General features: G+C 43.8%; 3 protein-coding genes across 5 annotated transcripts in view; 1 reads left to right on the top strand and 2 right to left on the bottom strand.

Annotated features, from left to right (window-relative positions):
- TTLL5 (tubulin tyrosine ligase like 5) overlaps nucleotides 1–9,233 on the bottom strand; it is a 108,787-nt gene extending 99,554 nt beyond the window's left edge. The window contains exons 1-2 of the mRNA XM_032965176.2: nucleotides 6,919–9,233; nucleotides 404–1,413 (exon numbers count right to left, since the gene is read on the bottom strand). Coding sequence (XP_032821067.2) covers nucleotides 404–465 — 62 coding nt within the window. The 5' untranslated portion in view covers nucleotides 466–1,413; nucleotides 6,919–9,233. The remainder of the gene's footprint in view (nucleotides 1–403; nucleotides 1,414–6,918) is intronic.
- A 140-nt stretch (nucleotides 9,234–9,373) lies between these two features.
- Nucleotides 9,374–13,238, bottom strand: MRPS12 (mitochondrial ribosomal protein S12). Its single transcript, XM_032965178.2, has 5 exons — nucleotides 13,080–13,238; nucleotides 12,171–12,228; nucleotides 11,625–11,767; nucleotides 11,194–11,262; nucleotides 9,374–10,387 (listed from the first exon to the last, which is right to left on the bottom strand). The coding sequence occupies exons 2-5, from the start codon at nucleotides 12,226–12,228 to the stop codon at nucleotides 10,211–10,213; spliced, it is 447 nt and encodes a 148-aa protein (XP_032821069.1). The 5' UTR covers nucleotides 13,080–13,238; the 3' UTR covers nucleotides 9,374–10,210.
- Nucleotides 13,239–14,134: 896 nt separating this feature from the next.
- The window catches only part of IFT43 (intraflagellar transport 43), a 33,871-nt gene continuing 28,599 nt past the window's right edge, over nucleotides 14,135–19,406 (top strand). Inside the window, exons 1-2 of one of the 3 annotated variants that reach the window (XM_032965186.2) lie at nucleotides 14,135–14,488; nucleotides 17,371–17,472. In XM_032965186.2, the coding sequence (XP_032821077.2) occupies nucleotides 14,453–14,488; nucleotides 17,371–17,472 (138 nt within the window). In that variant the 5' untranslated portion in view covers nucleotides 14,135–14,452. The remainder of the gene's footprint in view (nucleotides 14,489–17,370; nucleotides 17,473–19,406) is intronic. The other 2 variants (XM_032965187.2, XM_032965188.2) reach the window with 2 other exon arrangements.

Below are 19,406 nucleotides of genomic sequence, written 5' to 3' on the forward strand. Positions count from 1 at the left end.
CGTAAAGAAGACAACATAGTACATGGGCTGAGTTTTATTATGTGGAAATGAAGAACAAATATCCTTAGCAGGGGTCACTAAAAATTCTTGTGAGGGTAAAAGAGGTGGGATTCAGATGCCTTGGGAACGTGTTGAGAAAAGACATTGCAACTACAAGGGCGATGGAGATGCCAGCGATGCAGGGCGGAAGGAATTGAGTGACAACCTTGCTCTACGTCCCTTGAATAAATAAAACCGATGGACTCAAGCCACACTTGCCAGAGAAACCGCATCTCCATCACTCATCAACTATTTAAAGTGGGCGAGAGCCCACTGAGCCTGAAAGCATCCTTATATAGGGGAAGCCTTGATCACAAAACAATGCAGCGCAAGGTAAACAGTGGAAACAAAGGTCCTCACGTACTCTGTATCCTCGTCAGATGAGGCGAGACTGCTCTCCGAGCCACTGCTGGATGCGGACGGCATTGTCGTCACTCAACGGCGTCCTCCTCCAAAGAAAAGATAACGTCGGTTCCTTGTAGGAATTAACGTTGGGAGGTCGCTGTGGGATGATGGTGCGATATGGCCACAGGGATGTGGCTGCAATGCAGTCACGCCAAGTCTTGCAGGTCTCCAGCACACGGTCTCTTCTCACGGTGGAATGATTGAGAAGTCGGTGGAATGATTGAGAAGTCGTTGTTTGATTCCAGTTGTTATTTTTGATATCCGAGTTAATGTTTAGGCTCGTATAATGATAAAGGTTACTGCATCTATGAAGTCAAACGCCACGTACTCATAATCTCCACTGGGCACACAAAGGCACAGCCTTCACCAAAGTGTTCATGCGAACTGTATGAGGTAGTGCTGAACTGGCAAATCATCACTGTGCTCCGAGGACCATTCAAGTACACTGCACATAGTGCTAAATATAAATGTAAAAATGTATTCACCGCTTCATAATGATCCAACAGCCACTTAACACAAAGGCACTCCAATGACCTTAGCTAACTGCTCTGTGACTATAGTACTTACAAAATTCCACATAATCCGAACATTCACAAGACCATGACGGTGGTGCTCAGTGCAAAACGCAATTACTTTTTAAATGTTTGGAAATATTAGCCCGGAAAAGCCTTGCACTAAGTCTCAAATACTCTCTCTCTTCAGGAGGGTCCTGCTCAGCAGATTCAACTATTCGTTTTCATATTAAACATACTGACCTATGTGCAAATGTGCAGTTTATACTGCATTTGAGTACCCACGTGTGTTTCATTAAAAACGTGTCCTGCAATTGGCTCACTAATGTACGCAAGGTGTTACTATCGCTATGCAGGTTGTTAAATTAAAATTCCCTTTTCTGGAGTTGCAGAATTGCTGAGCCCCGCTCTAGGATTACGGCACTGTAATCTTCGCGCTGTCTCCAGGCTGGGTGAGCTGGGGTGACACGGCGGGTGGGGATCGTGCGGGGAGGAGGTCAAGAGGGAAGACGTAAAAAACATCAGTAATACATTTGCACTCTCAAAGCAATATCACGGCCAATATTGCTGATGCTGCCACACCTCTCCATCGCTTCCTGCCTTCTGCTAAAGCCAGCAACGGTGACAAAGTTAAGACCTGACCTCTAATTGTCACCTATAGTTATGTAATGACATATTGAGTCCTTGATTGAAAAAAATATATTCTTAGGTTCACAATATGTGCATTGAATTGTGCATCTAAGAGTTAATTATATTCAACTCTTACAAATTGTATGTGGCTGGTTCATATGACTCCTGTAGCTATAAGGGATTGTACACAAGAGCTAATAAACTCAAGCATGGAATCGTGACAATTCATCAAATGGTGGAGGGGGGGGGCGAAGATTATAAATTGTTAATAAAGGTCACTGCCTTCAATGCCGACCTCTGGGTGCCACTCCAATGCCTGTATTGGTAAGCTGGCCTCCTCCAGTGTGCACATGTGACTGGCTGGCTCATGGAGCTTATGTGTCACGTGGGAAGCTCCACCAGCAATACTCAGATCCTGGGTTTCATTCTTGGCTCCATCCACCTTTGATTAAACCAGATTCTCAGGTAAAATGAGATGGTCTAAAACAATATGGGATTGGGCAGACTAATAATGGATTGTCAGCCAAAGTAAGGAAAACCCACTACATAGATATTCACTGTGGAGGAGTGATGAAATCAGCTTGTGTGGCAGTGATATAGCAGTTATTTCCAACTCTGAGTTGCATTACCTTGTTGCAATCATTGAAGATTTGGTCCAACAAGGACTGAATGCTGATGTACCAACCCTGGTGAGACACTGTCTTACCAACACTTACTTCACCTGGAATGGTACATTCTACAAACAAGATGAAGGTACCCCAATGGGTTCTCCCTTATCGCCAGTGGTAGCTAATGTTTTCATGGAAAAATTTGAGACAGATGCCATCCAGGCATCCACCCTACGTCCTTCCTTGTGGAAGAGATACGTAGACGACATGTTCGTCATCTGGCCACATGGCCCGCTAGCACTGAACCAATTCTTCAACCACATACATTCCATACACCCCAGCCATCAAATTCACCATGGAAGTGGAAAAGCATGGCAAGTTACCATTCTTGGATTTTTTAATCTAAAAGAGACCAGATGGCTCATTGGGACACTGTCTACAGGAAAGCGACCCACACGGATGCCTATCTAAAACCTGACTCCCACCACCATCCAGCCCAGAAGAATTCCCACATCAAAACCCTACACCAAAGGGCCCGTTGCATCTCCGACCAGCACCACCTAGCCAGTGAAATGGAGCACGTACACCAAGCCCTCAAGATGAATGGATATTCAGACCGTACAATCCGCAAAGCTGTCACCCCAACCGTGGGAATAAAAACATCTGAGGACCGATTCAAAACCATCACCTTGCCAAACATAGCAGGGGTCACCAAAAATATTTCCAAAATCATGAACAAACACAAGATCCAGGTTCGATTCAACAGAGTACATAAAATTCGTGATCTGATCACATGTTTACATTTTGATTTAAAGCTTGCCGTTGGTTTTCACACCTGATGATGACTGCTTGTGTTGTAGTCGAAACGTCGTGAGAATTTTATTGTTTTATATATTTTATTATTTTATGGTTTCCCTTCAACGCGACTTTACCTAAAGAACCAAGAATATATATACTGATCACATCTGTGAAGGATGTGATCCCTGACACACAAACTAAGCTGCGTCTGCGGCAGTAGTTACATTGGGGAAACTAAACGACATGTCTCGGAACGTGTTCGTGAACACAAGGCGGATCTGAAACACGGCAGGACCAATACCTCGGCCGTGGCTGATCATTGTTTTAACGCTGTGGGCTCACACGATATTGATTTTTCCAAGATGAAGGTACTCTGCAAACCCACTCGCCATCATCAAAGATTTGTTCATGAAGCCATCCAGATATAAAATAACAGACAACTTCAACTGAGAATATGGGTACAAACTGAGCAATCATTAGAAGGACGTGATTAACCAGGTAAAGTCTTAACTTGCTATGTTGATATGTTGTTTCCATCCTTTCTACCAATGTTAACTGACTCTCTGAGTTTCATTATTAGGTTGGATGTCTTTGTATTGACAGGCTGGTTGTCCACTGCCCCAGCCTCTGTGGTTGGACCATCCCTAGCTCCACCCACCTACCTTGATGCACCCATCTCAGGGCAGGCTAATGTCTCACAATAGAAAGGCCACTGCCGCAGCCTGTGGCCTTTGTATTGTGAGAGATGTAATTTGCATGTAAATGTAAGATCGGAGAGCCTATCTTGATTTGAAGCTTTCATGACTGCAGGAATCCATACTCTTTGATTTTTTCGGTAAAGTCACGTAGGTAGAAAAAGTAATAGATCACGACGCTTCGATTGCAACACAAGCAACCGTCATCAGGTGTGAAACAAACAAGCTTAAGGGCTATGTTCATCATCTTCATCAGCAATGACAAATAAACATGTTACTATACTCTTGGGTCTTTCGGTAAAGTCACGTAGATAGAAAATAAAAATCACGAAATTTGTGTTGCGATCGAAATGTCGTGATTTTTAGTTTTCTATCTACGTGACTTTACCGGAAGAACCAAAGAGTATCGGGGAGCTTGATAAAACCTAGAGGTTAGAGATTAGCATGTCAATGTGAGACAGCTCCCGCAGCAGCGGCTGTGTTAATGAGAAGATTTCCATGTCAGTGTCAGAGAACCGGGCACAACGCCACCTCGTGGGCAACAAAAGCTGCGGCGTTGGCCGCTGCACTGTGAGAGACCAGCATGTCAACGCAAGAGAACCACTGCGGACTGCTGACGTAGGAGTCAGCAGTCAGCAGTCCTGCTGCTGTTTGTTTCCCACCTGATGACGGTTGCTTGTGTTGCGATCGAAACGTTGTTATCTATTATTTTTTCTACCTACGTGACTTTACCGAAAGAACCAAAGCGTGTGGATTCCTGCAGTCACGAAAGCTTCAAATCAAGATAGGCTCTCCGATCTTACATTTACATGCAAATTACATCTCTAGCCCCGCCCACTTACCTTTGGGTTGGCACCCATCTCAAACCTATATAACCTCTTGCTGCAGCAGCTCTGCTGCTAATATTTCTCCTGCCTCAGCAGTTCGCCTGCTGTATTTTTTCACCTGAAGACGATTGCTTGTGTTGCTATCGAAATGTCGTGATTTTTATTTTTCTATCTACGTGACTTTACCGAAAGACCCAAGAGTATAGTGACATGTTTATTTGTCATTGCTGATGAAGATGATGAACATAGCCCTCAAGCTCAAAGCTCTGAGTTTTAAATGTCTCTTAGTGTTAATTTTCTACAGGGTGCTATTAGTTTGTGATAACTACTATGGGTGAGTTTAACACGTAGGCTTTCGCGACCAATATTATCCATAAAACAAGTTTATTTGGGTTAAATCATGTAAATATCGATGTCATTAAACCCGCCACCACCTGACACAGCCAATTAGTAAGGTCTGTCACGTAAACAGAACATGCCAATTAGTTACTAGTACAGCACACCGGTGTGTTGGAGAGTAAATCCATAACATTTACAATCTGAGTAGGATGTTTCGCCAGTAATTACAACTAGCATCATCAGGCAACAGCCTAATCAGTTGTAATTACTGCCAAAACGTCGTACTCAGATTGTACATGTTGTGGATTTACTCTCCAACACACCGGTGTGCCGTACTAGTAACTGATTGGCATTTTCTGTTTACGTGACAAATCTTACTAATTGGCTGTGTCGGGTGGTGGCGGGTTTAACGACACATCTATATTTACGTGATCTAACCCAAAAAAAGCTGTATTATGGAGACTATGGGTGAGTGCTCAAATCGCTTGATATATTGCACAGTGTGGCTTTAAGCATGCACAGGCATTTATTGAAGCCATGGTAAACACAGATACAGCCTCATCGATATTCTACTACTGGGTCAAGGCATCCTCACACGAGTCATAGGGGTTATTTGACCATACTTCATCACGCTGGTAACTGCAGATTGAAGGTGGGGAAGCTTAGACATGGGAGCTTAGGGGTGCAGTACAACCATGGATTTGCTGCACTGGCCTCTGCTGCCCACAGCATAGTTGCTGGAGGAGCCATGTGACAACGTGAGTGCGTGGTGGGATTGTACACAAGACGATTATCTGAACCGGTCATGGGCCTCCCCTCGGTCGACACAGCCTCAATTGAGTACCTGGTGCGATGTAGGGTAACTAGGGAGACGAAGGCGACTGGGCTTGATGCTGGCCATCTCGTGTGCCGGGGTATGTGTGCATGGTGATCACCCATCCAACCACTATCCAGGCTCATACCTGTTTAGCTTCTGGATAGACCCTGATACCACATTAAGGAAACCCTGAATAATTAGGGCACATCACCGATTAAAACTTACTCAAGTAAAAAACACACAATAAGTCACGACTACGTAATTAATGTGCCAATTGTCGTAATTGTAGCGATTCAAAAACTCAATAATAAAGCATCGCATAATAATGATAAGCACACATTGCAATGTAATGTAGAAGCCGTTACCAATCCACTGCTAGATGAAAACCTCGCTGCGGCGTGTGGGTATACATCGCCACGCTATCCACTGCGCGGATTGTGGTGAATCGGGGTGATATATATAATCACTCGCGACTCATGTTCGCCGTGGCCCGGAATAAAACTCGCGACGCAGTGCGCTCGAACCGGCTTCATAACCCAAGTGGGCTTAACCACTGCGCCACCGCTCCATCCCAGCAAGCCGCGTGCGCGTGCGGGGAGCGGTGGTGCAGCGGTTAGCGCCCTTCCGCTGCGAACCCGGCCACCACAGTTCGAGTCCCGCTCGCGGCGAGCAATCAGTGACGATTATCTCAACCGATCCCCCTAGGTCGACTCAGCCTTAAATGAGTACCTGGTGCGATGTCAGCATCGCCACTCGGGGAGACAAAGGCGGCCGGGCGTGGTGCTGGCCACCCCTACCCACCTCGTGTGCCACACAGTGCCGGCCTTCATAGGTGCTGCTGCTCGCTAACAGCACTTGCCCCGACAGTCTGTTGAGGCTACACGGGGGATCTTTGTCTTTGGGCTCCACGAGTTTTGCACTTAACGCACAACCGAAGGCGCTTCGTCGCCGTGTTTGATGTTTATCAAAATCGCACGTACAGTCGAGTTCTATCGCTCGCTCTACGCGGCTTCCCCGTGTCAATTACACAACGGGGGTAAACACTCACAACAACAATAATAACAACAATAACAACAGCGGCGGCCAACAAAACAAACTTAACAACAAACGGCGCTGAAAAAGAGCGGTCTCGCTGTTTTTTCACAAACCCCCACCCCTCGACACGGCTCTACTTACCGGACCTTGAAATAACTTAACTTTGTAAAAGCAAAAACGTATATCATCACAATAATCAATAGTAATAATTACCTTCGTGGCTTTTTTTTGGTTTGTTTGCAGTTGAAGGGAGCGGAGCCGCCACGGGGCCTGCGTGTTTAGTGATAGCTGCCGCTCCACCCCCCCCACTACCCAAAAAAAACTCCGTAGCCTGGCGACCGGCGGCGTCTTGCACAGCGGAACTCTCGAAAGAGACACCGCGCGCTTATGCGCACTACCAAAATGTAACCTCCGATACCTATCCACGCTGGTAAATGCAAAATGGGTTTTTTTGTCGTTTGCCTATGCGTACTGCGAAAACGAACGGCACGCGCTTTGTCAGTAGTAACGAATTCGAACCAGCGCGCATCCGCGTTACGTTATACAATTCGTATGCCAAAGCGTTGTATGGCTTACAATGCCGTCGTCGACGATGTTAAATAGGAAATGTAAATCTGTCAATTCAGACTATGGAATGCAATGGTGATGCTTATGTAACCTAGGATTACTAATTGCAGTATTGGTCTCTAAACCAATTTGCCCGCCTTGGCAACGTTTCTTAATTCGTTTCTTAATTATTTTCTTAATTACGTAATGTGGTTAATTCTCACGGCTAAGGCACGCAGCTGTTATACCATCAATGTGACCGCTGGCAACTTAAAAAAATACTCTTGAACTCACATTTTAAAGTAAACTTTTAATATCACAATTAGTATAGATTTCAATATTAACATTACTAACAGTGGTGGTGTATTGCTAATGGTTGACGTAAATAGGAGAGGACGCTCTCTGGTTATTTCGGTAAAGTCACGTAGATAGAACAATTTTTTTTTAAACGACGTTTCGGTCTCAACGCAAGCGTCCGACATCAGGTGATAAATAATGATCTGCTGTTGTGGCTTTATGTAGGCACGGGGTTTGTAGAGTCGTGGCGCCAGGCTATAACCATACCACGCAGCTGCTCGGGACATCTACGGACATATCAAGGCCCCATGCTAGTGTGGAGACAATGCTTTCTCATAGCATTTAGAATCTAATTCAAAGACCAGGTGACACCAAGGTGAACAAAACTGTTTGTGCTGGACCCTTTACAATCTCAAAATATGTGTGCATTCAACAATCCTCTTGGCCTCCCAATCTTAAGCTTAAGGTCAATACAAGGGCATACGCATTACCTCCCAAAGCCATTAATCCCCCTTACTATAAAGGATAAAAGCAGATTACAACCTCCAACATTCAAGAACTCGGCAAAAAATGTTTACGTAAAAAATATTACCCAGGGCAGACTTGCTAATGTAAAGACGGTGGCTAGGGCACTCAGTAACAATCAGCAGGTTGCGAGTTCCAATCTTAACGCCTGTCATCAACTATCTTCTGTTTGTGAAGGCATCTCTTTTCTCGACTCTTGTGACTTTTAGTTTTCCATCTAAGATGTCAGCATAGCTGTTCCAACTTCATACAAAGATTTTGATTATCTCTGAGAAAAAAAACCAAGACCCTGGATTGTGCGTCCTTCTATTCCCACTGTCCTCCAGACAGTCTCGTCCCTTCACCTGATGAAGGCCGCTTGTGTTGTGGCCGAAACGTCGTGATTTTTTATTTTATTTTCACCTACGTGACTTTACCCAATAGAACCAAAGAGTACCTTTTCATAATTTGTGTAATCCAGGAATAATGGTATCGATACTTATATTTTCTATCCTCAAAGTATTTTTGTGCTGAACTTGTTCGTTTGGTTAGGCAGACAATGGCAACACGAGGCTCAAACACATCAGTCGTAAAGGTATTTTTAATTTACCGAATTACGATTGCGAGTTCCAATCTTAACGCCTGTCATCAACTATCTTCTGTTTGTGAAGGCATCTCTTTTCTCGACTCGTGACTTTTAGTTTTCCATCTAAGATGTCAGCATAGCTGTTCCAACTTCATACAAAGATTTTGATCATCTATATGAGAAAGAAAAACCAAGACCCTGAATTGTGCGTCCTTCTATTCCCACTGAATTAAAATACCTTTTCATAATTTGTGTGATCCAGGAATAATGGTATCGATACTTATATTTTATATCCTCAAAGTATTTTTTTTCTGCTGAACTTGTTCGTTTGGTTAGGCAGACAATGGCAACACGAGGCTCAAACACATCAGTCGTAAAGGTATTTTTAATTTACCGAATTACGATTGCGAGTTCCAATCTTAACGCCTGTCATCAACTATCTTCTGTTTGTGAAGGCATCTCTTTTCTCGACTCGTGACTTTTAGTTTTCCATCTAAGATGTCAGCATAGCTGTTCCAACTTCATACAAAGATTTTGATCATCTCTATGAGAAAGAAAAAACAAGACCCTGAATTGTGCATCCTTCTATTCCCACTGAATTAAAATATCTTTTCATAATTTGTGTGATCCAGGAATAATGGTATCGATACTTATATTTTATATCCTCAAAGTATTTTTTGTGCTGAACTTGTTCGTTTGGTTAGGCAGACAATGGCAACACGAGGCTCAAACACATCAGTCGTAAAGGTATTTTTAATTTACCGAATTGCGATTTACGCGCTCGCATAACAGGGAGTATCGTGTGCATGCTGTCATCACAAGTGCAGTGCGAAACATGTTATTAACCGCAATGTTTTCCCTGGTTGTAAATCCCTCCTAAGTGAAGGATTGTAAATGCCTATTGCTCTAAAATTATATGAAGATTTTATTTAGTACCACTAGCGAAAAATAACTGTTTCCACGCTTATGGCACCACGTTGTAGAAATAACCCATTTTGATACACATTTATATACAAACATGACAAAAAAATAAAACATATTTACAGAACCTTCTAATACGATTGCATTTAATGTTCCATAAAGCCATATTGTATTATATAGTCAACATTACAGCGGTATTAACGATGATACATTTGATGCACACACCTCAGGCCCACGGTGTTAACGCAAGACCACCAGGTAATACGTGGCAGGCACAAATTCCTTGAACGGTACGAGTCCATAAAGTTCATCAATGTATCTTCTAAAGGGCCCCCCTGCTGGTCAACACACGAGTGAAGGTTTCGAGCAGAGAACAGATGTGATCACAGCACTCATTCTCAACTTACACAGGTCAAGCTCCTCCCGAAGAAACCCTAGAATGTGAGCCATGCCCTAAGGACCCCTGAACATCTTAATCTGGAACCACTGTTCACTTTGTGCATGGAAATCACTCCACTGTCGTCTGTTCCGCTTTGCGAATTTACACGTCGCTAAGTTGTGCATCTCACCAGAGAGACACATCCACACTCTCCCTCAACCCTCTAGATCCTCCCCACCCACCAACCCAACCCCAGCTCGTCTTCCCATCTCCTAGTTCTTTTTCTTCTGCACGTGCGCGCAGTCAAACTTCCCGCGCACAATCTTGAGCTGGAGGCCGGGCAGGTCTTGCGTACGGCCGCCCTCCACCAGCACGATGTTGTGCTCCTGCAGGTTGTGTCCTTCGCCAGGGATGAAAGCAATCACCTCCTCGCCATTGGAGAGTCGCACCTGTGGTGACAGCCCAGGGTGGCGTGGGGCTCCGTCATGCGAGCCTTGGGGTGGCGTTTCACCTCGACTGGTAGCCCAGAGCCAACATTCTCATCGTGCTCAAAAGCTTATATAAACAGACCTCAATTAATTAGATTGCTCAAGAGAAGGAAGACGTAGAACAAAGGGGATTGGTGATGAACAAAGCAGTTAAAATTGGTAGATCACTGACAGCAACAGAGGGACTTCATTTAACCCTTCATCCGCAATTGAGCAAACAGAAAGCTAAAGATGACTCTGTGCCTCCAGATACAATTAAACTGTTTTTTTAGTGCATCAGCCGATTGGCTTTTCAGAATAATATTCAGCAAAACATTTGTTTATCCAAAGAAACTCTGCATATTTTTTTTTACTTTCAGCATCTCAAAGCAGATTCAGGCTTTTGTTAAACACAGGCTGCTGGGTTACCAGATTTTATTGGCAAGAACACTACATCTAAATAATGAGGCCCTGTTCAAAGGGTTTTTGCTTACTATGTGGAGACACAGAATGAAGGTGTGTGATACACATTATTACTCAATGCTACACAATGCATAATAAGTGTGTTTCCCATGGTGGGGGGCATTGTCCCTGGAGGATTACCGCTGTCAATCTCCCGTAAAGTGGTACTAATTTTACCCACTCCAGAGGTAGGACACAAACCGAATCGACCACTTCAACTACCTTCCAATTGAAAGTTGATGGAGAAGTCATCGTCTGCAATTGGAATATTAAATTATTCAGACGAAACACGAGCGCTTGTGTCAACATGATGAGCAAGCACTTACCTTGGCACACTTCCGATTGGCCGAGTTTGGCTTTTTGGGTTTCTTAATGAACGTTTTGAGAATGACGCCCTAAAACACAAGGACCGCAACAATTGTAAACAATAAAAGTACTGACAGATGTGTCTATATCATTACCAGAAATGTTTAATTTCATACAACCACTGCCTCTGGAATACTTTCTATCTTCAATGCGATTAAATGGGGAGTTCTCAGGGTGGAGAGGGATCAATACCCTCCTAATAAACAATAGTGCATGCCTTCTCTCAATGCTAAATTCCATGAATTTATGATTAGATAATATATTATCATTTGCGTAAATGATTATATATAAATTAAATGAACAACCCAAGTGCAGCCTGGTGTAGACAACAGACAGAATCAAGGCCGGTTGAACGTGGAGACATTGAAGACTAAACGCTGCACAGTTTCACCTTGATTTGCGGCCGTCCGAAAGTGGCTCCCAGCTTGGGCGGACGCCGCTTTGGGGGTCCATTCCGGTGCATTTGGTTGAGGGTGATTGTGGCATTTGGCACCAGCTGTGTGCATGGAGCCTGCAGCAGAGCGGAGCCAGCACCTATACACAAAGAAAAACAAGATGTGAAGCAGATATTTAATTCTCAACCAAAGGGTACATTTACATTTTACGTGTTTATTTATGTGCAATCATTGGTGACAAGACTATCAACTCAGTACACTTGAGAATCCGGTTGATTCAAATCGGGAACTCGGTGCTACAGGTTCAGCTACAAGTTCAGTCCTCTGAACTACCCGGCCACCTTCAACACTTTTCCTTATGAGGTGTGTTGTGTTTTTAAGTGTTCATAGCATGTGTAACAGAGTAGGTGGATGGATACAGATGTGTGCCAGTTTGTGAGTGTATTGAATCTAGTGGAACAGTGGTTCGCCTTATAATTCCTGGTCTGTTCACCAGAAGCAGATGAACCACAACATAATGTATTTGTCTCTCTGCGCGTTACCTGAGAGAGGGTTGAAGAACGATGTTCCTAGTGCCGTGAGCCTCCTCAGAGCAAACATCTATGTAATCAAACACAGAATATCGATTTAGTTAAAAAAAATTGTACGGCAGAGGTTAATAACGTATGGGCCATGTGTGAATCATGTCATGGAGGTCAGCCTGTACAAAATGCCACTCTCAATAGTTCGGTTTTGCGGTCATGTCCGCCCAACGCTTTACTTGGTCTGAGGCTCTGGATCACTCTTCGTACCTAGCAGCCCATAAATACACGAACATGTACGGCCCTTTGTCAATCAACTGCTGCATCTCGGAAGTCAAGCTGGCTTGAGCCTGGAGGCTATTTGGACTGATGACCACCATGCATAACCCGATTGCTGTGGGCAGCTGCGGCTAGTGCAGCGATTAATCGTTGTACTATATCTCTCTATACTGCCGGCCACTGACCAGAGTGGTGAAGTATGGTCAAATAACCCCCACGACCCGCACATGTGTGGGGAGACCTTCACCTAAAAGATTGGCAAAACAGCCGAGCGTGTTCATACCCATTGATCAGTAAGGCAATGCACTTCCATTACTGTACTTAACCGCACTGTAACACTGACTCGCCTCTCCACCCTCAAGTGAATGCAGCCTATTCACAATTATCATTTTAATGGGTTCTCCAGCTCTTTGTTAATAACGATTATTTAATTATTCTAAGTGGTAAATATAATAGGGGGCGCGTAAGGTCATGTAACCTTGTGACTCAAGCGCCGAGGCCTAACACGTGTTTATTTGCTAAATCACAAGATCAACCAACTTGAGTAGCACAAATGACGACCGGCAAAACGCGGAGAGGTATGCGTGAACGTAGTGCATATCAACATTACCAAAAAGTCAATATAGAATAAAGTTAAACAATAATCGTTACCTTTTAACTCGACAAGTCCGGCTCAATGAGACACTGTACTCAATCCATGGAGCAGCGTACACTAAATACGTCAAAAACACCCCTATATAATGGTTTGTTCCAATGCTTCGTTGCTCCACGCGTAAAGTTTTAGATGTACCATGTATATATTAGGGGTGTTTAAATTGAATAACATTTCTATATAATCTCACATGAGGCTACGGCGGTTCCTAGGTACTCATTAGACGTGTATTAGTGAAGCGTATCCATTGCTTTTCACATGCATGGAAGCGAGGCTCAATGCACGAGGCATTTGACAGCGGGTGACGTAAGCAAATACCCCTATAAAATAATGGTTTGACCCATTTTCCCCCCGCACTCGACACGCATTCGATTGGGGATGTACCACACAATTTAGAGGTGTTTCAGAATTCGTGCAAGAACCATTTTTTAAATCATTCATTATTCTGCGGTCCTCTGTTGAAAATATTTTTTTAAAGACGTTATCATGCATTTTTATGTCGACTTCATTGGTTCTAGAATTAGAACTCGAATAATAATTCGAGAACCTAATGATTTACACCAGGCAATTGAGAACGCGAGGCTCCCCGCCCACCTCGCTTCCCATTGGCTCGCGCGTCTCCGCTGACCCCCCCACCCCACCCCACCACCGAATCAACACGAGGGGAGGGGGTGGGCGTTCAGCATCATCACCAGCCGTGATCGATCCACTGCTGGGTGTCACCAATCATAGTTCATAGTTCATTTATTAGGTATAGCCCTGTGAGCCATTCGGCTCTTGAATCGGGTGCAACCGCAACAAACAAAAAACATGAACAAGAAAACATCTTAAAGTGATTATGTGACTGTGCAAACAGAAAATACAGGAAAAAAAATATCAAAATATTCCTGAAATAGCACCGTACACCAACGCTGTGTGCAAAAAATCCCAGTGGGATGCAAAGTCAAATTACAACAACAACAACCACAACAACCACAAGACAACTAAGATTAAAGCCGTCAGTCTAACTCCGTACTACAATAAACAAAAAACATGGGCCAAAACAAAAAGAAAACGTTTTCGAAATCACCAAAATAAAAGCCATAAATCCAATGTAACAATCAACACGCTCCTGAGATGAACGCTTGCACACGAGCTCTTGGAATCGCTCCGTCTCCGTGGGCTAACGGCGTCCCAGATTCATTGCGTTCTGAGCACACGCGTGGAAACCTAAGAATCCCAAATTGTCCCCCGCCTCGTTCCCATGGTTACCAAGCGTCTTTTTTTTCCCCTCTTACCACTGCTGTGTTGTTGCCGAGTTTTAACTCCGTAACAGCGACGATAATCTTATTCCTTCTCACCCGTTGTGTAATTTCTCTGCTCGCGTGGTGCCATGGAGGACATAGACATCGGGGACGTGAGGAAATCGGTACGTCGGCGTGCTGAGGAGACACCGGCTCGGCCCGACGCGGCGGTAGGGTTTGGGCGCGGCGAAGAGGGGGGCTGGAGATACTAGGAAAGACCGGTGGCTCGCTAGGCCTCACGGGACCCTACTCTTTGGTTCTATTCGGTAAAGTCACGTAGGTAAAAAATAAAACAACAAAAATCACGTTTCGGCCACAACACAAACGTCGTGATTTTTGTTGTTTTATTTTTTACCTACGTGACTTTACCGAATATAACCAAAGAGTATGGATCCTTGCAGTCACGAATACTTTAAATCTAGAACTCACGGGACCTCTCAGCTTTATTAATTCGTTTCTCCTTTGATGATTCTATTAATAATGATGTAATGCATGGTATGCGTACGAGAAGAGCCTTTTTGTTAATCCGCTGCTGCCTCACGTTGTATGGGTCGTGGAGATTGTTTGGCCACACTTAAACACTATGGTCAATGCGAGTTTATGAAGGCGGGCAGCATATCGGTGGGGGTCATATAAGTACTGTACAGCGCAACAGTTATTCGTGATGCGTTACACTTTCAGTTTTCAGTTTAATTTTTCATTTATTTGGAATAACCCTGCGAGCCATTCGGCTCTTGTTTCGGGTGCAACCGCAACAAACAATACAATTACAAGATACATTTAAAATTTACTGTACGCAAATTGAAAACATCCCCTGCAAAACAATAACCTTTTCCAGAAAAAGCACCGTTTGTTTATGCTGCGTACAAAAATGTGCAAAAAAAATCCCATTTTTATGTTTGATCACAATAACAATCATATAATACAATGTAGATTAAAAGTTTAAGTCTAACTCTATACCACATAAAAAAATCGGGCTAAACTAAACCTTTCTAGAATTTACTAAAATAATGCTATAGAAACAATGTAACAGTGATCATAAGAAATGTGATTGAAAGTTAACATTAGCGACATACATAACATATATTACTAAACCTAGCATCCTTCGCGAGCTGCATGAGTCAATCCAATCCATAATAGCAGGAGCATCACATAGCCCGAGATGCCGATCGCATCTGTTTTGCATTGGTGGTCGCACAAACGTTATCCAGGGTCTGCTTAGCAGTTTAAATCTGGCCAGGTCGAACTCATTCAGGGTGGTTATTGTCATATGCCCAACATTGGCAGTATTCAATCCAGCAAATAACAATTGTGACTGATGTACATTTGAATGATCTTGGGCAAGACGGCTGATATTGAGCGAAAATGCAATCTTAGAGTGCTTTAGAAACATCCACAAATCAATTGTTTTAATTTTGTGGCCCTGCAAAATTGTTTGGGGGATTGTTACCTTGTTCTGAGACAAACAATCTATGGATACCCATGCATAATGCTCTATTTAAGCACACATGTTCAGTTAACGAAAATGTGAATGTAAGATGTCCAATGTAATTCAAAATATGTACGTAGGATGTTTGACATACATATTAACATTGAAACAAAAAAGACCTGTACAGCTCACACCGGCATATCATTTGGTCGGATAATTATTTTCTATTTGTGAACTTCTCCCTCATAGTCAAAATTTGTATTAAGTATCCACCATTGAGGCGTACGAATGAAACGTTTGTTTAAAAAGAGAGAAGGTGGGTTTATGAACTGCGACTTTGATATCCTAAAGTAGGCACTCTTTAAAAGACACGAGTCTGAGAGGAGCGTCTGGCTCATAGTTTGATCTGCACTGCCTCATCACCACTTGGTATGCGATCATTGTTCATTTAGTTCCATAGTTCATTTATTTGGTATAGCCCTGTGAGCCATTCGGTTCTTGAATCGGGTGCAACCCCAACAAACAAAAACATGAAAAAGAAAACATCTTAAAGTGACTATGCGACTGTGCAAACAACATCCAGGAAAAAAAACATAATAATATTCCTGAAATAGCACCGTACACCAATGCTGTGTGCAAAAATCCCAGTGGGATGCAAGTCAAATAACAACAACCACATTACAAATAGTCTCTACAACAAACATTTTTTCGAGACATCCCGCATTGCAATTGGAACCTTTTACTGGCAGGAACCTCTGGTCACACCACCAGCCCACAGGGGATTATTGTGTCCGTCCGTCGTGCAGCCAAAAATGGGAGGGGTGGGGCTGGGTGGAGAGGGGAGGGTGGGGAGGGGCTGGGTGGGGAGGGGCTGGGTGGGGAGGAGAGGGTGGGGAGGGGAGGGAGGGGAGGGGCTGGGTGGGGAGGGGCTGAGTGGGGAGGGGAGGGAGGGAGGGGCTGGGTGGGGAGGGGAGGGTGGGGCTGGGTGGGTAGGGGAGGGTGGGGAGGGGCTGGGTGGGGAGGGAGGGGCTGGGTGGGGAGGGTGGGGCTGGGTAGAGAGGGGAAGGTGGTGATGGGCTGGGTGGGGAGGGTGGGGCTGGGTGGGGAGGGGAGGGTCGGGAGGGTGGGGAGGGGCTGGGTGGGGAGGGTGGGGCTGGGTGGGGAGTGGGAGGGGTGGGGCCGGGTGGGGAGGGGCTGGTCACCCCGTGGTGCCCTTATAAAACTCAACGTTTAACCTACCCACGCCGGCTTGTGCCCGCCCTCACAGTCGGGCATATTTGCGGAATACACCACGCCGTCGTTGACCCTGCCAACTGACCGAGCAACCCAAACTTTCCTACCAGCTCCCTCCGCAGGAATGTGTTTTTAATAGACAGTACCGTACTCAAAACAAATTGAGAAACAATTATGAAACACTACATCGAAGAAGAGCCACCCATGCTTCTTCAGGGTATCATTGCTCTGCTGTTGGACTATGGTATTGACTCCTCTCTGGAGAGAAAAAATGAAGCAACGGCGAGTTGTGGTGACACCAACGCCACTGACCACGATGACCTCTTGACCTTGACCTGATTTCAGACTGCGAGAGCAGGCAGGCGAGCACGACGCCCAGAAACACAGGAGGCCACAGACGCCATTCCCCCACCCAGCGACCGTGGTTCCGCTTCAGCCAGCAGCCAGGTGAGCTTTATGCTTGGTTTATATAATGTAAATGTAACTATACAATTAAACAATGTTTATTTTACCAGGTAAGGCCCACTGAGCTACACAGTTCTTTTTCAAAAGTGACCTGGCCACAAATTATAGCTCAACGCAGTTGCTTATCATGTGGAAATGCATAGCTAAATACTCTAAACGCATGTTGATTCTAAATGTGGAGGGAAAATCTGGAGGACCCGGAGAAAAATCCACATGACCATAGGGACAACATGCAAACTCCAATTATACATGCGTCAGGGTCGGGATTGAACCCAAGAACTGTATAGCAAGCAAGGTAGTTAACATCTCACCATATATGCTTTATTTGTTATACCAATTGCATTGCCATGTTCCTGTTGCCATCATGTAATGAGATGAAGAAATTCCCCTTTGGAATTCTCACGAGGAACAGAGTAACATCACTTCATATGAGAACACGCCAGAAAATAACATGACACAATTACATTTGAAGCCACTTCACTCAACCTCTTCCACACTAAGTATTGTGGCCTTAGATGCCCTGTAAAAACTTAGATCGCAGTCAAAATGATATTTTTTCATGACTAAAGTTTTTGGTTTTTAAGTGACCAATGGAAATTCACGTCATTAATAACCAGGCTGAGACAATAAACTTGGGGATGATGAGAACCTGCTTTAATCACAGGTGGCTGAAACTCTCTTTCCAACCTGGGATATCAGTGGTCTCAACACAGTACTATGACGTGACATTAGCCTTCTGAGCTGCCCAGTAACCTCCTTGGTGATATTTTAGGCACAGAAACCTACTAAGGTGGTTGGGTAGATTGTGGGGGCTTGTAATGCCTGTGTTAGAGCACTGAACCAGCATCGTTGAGATTCTGTTTTTAAATTACAGTTGGCTACTTGAGAGTGCATCAGGTTCCCAAGCCTTTGTTAACCTAATTTAGAAAGCAGTATTTACATATTTCATATATTTGCATTTAAAAACTGATTTCCAATTAACATGAGGCTTCGGCGGTTCCGAGTCGCTCGTTAAACTTTGTAGACATGTATTTTTGAAGCGCATTCAATGCTTTTCACATGCATGTAAGCGAGCCTCAATGCATCGGGCATTTGATAGCAGACGATGTCAGCAAATACCCCAATAAAATATAATGGTATTTCGGGTCATCTTCCATTTCTCCTTATATTTTATTCTAAATGAAAGTAAATCTATTTATAATTATTGTGTCCTCTAAGCTAACTGGCCATCTTCCAGTATCACTCCTGAGGGACTCACATTGACCTAAGTTAATATTCAAACCATTCACCAAGGATCTGCCATTGAGTTCGTCTGGTTGTTACATTCAGAATGTAATACATCACAAAATTATCGCGTGCCAGAAATTAACACTAGATTTTGAGAATATGCCTTCATCCATGACTTTCATGAACTTGGCGTATATTTTACAAATAATATCTGTTCCCTTTCAAGGAGCTTTATAATACTTAGAAAATGTGATTGCAAATTCTTTTGATTATGGTTCTACCTCACTATATTGTAGAATTTGTTCGTGCACTTTCTGTTAATACATCTCCAATAATTGTTTTGACTTGATTTAATCTTAAAGGTACAGTGAGGGAAAAAAAGTATTTGATCCCCTGCTGATTTTGTACGTTTGCCCACAGACATAGAAATGATCAGTCTATAATTTTAATGGTAGGTTTATTTGAACAGTAAGAGACAGAATAACAACAAAAAAATCCAGGAAAACGCATGTCAAAAATGTTATAAATTGATTTGCATTTTAATGAGGGAAATAAGTATTTGACCCCCTCTCAATCAGAAAGATTTCTGGCTCCCAGGTGTCTTTTATACAGGTAACGACCTGAGATTAGGAGCACACTCTTAAAGGGAGTGCTCCTAATCTCAGCTTGTTATCTGTATAAAAGTCACC

The sequence above is a fragment of the Petromyzon marinus genome, chromosome 33 (assembly GCF_048934315.1).
Source record: "Petromyzon marinus isolate PM22_M1 ecotype Great Lakes invasive population chromosome 33, UKy_Petmar_22M1.pri1.0, whole genome shotgun sequence".
Classification (NCBI taxonomy): Eukaryota; Metazoa; Chordata; class Hyperoartia; order Petromyzontiformes; family Petromyzontidae; genus Petromyzon; species Petromyzon marinus.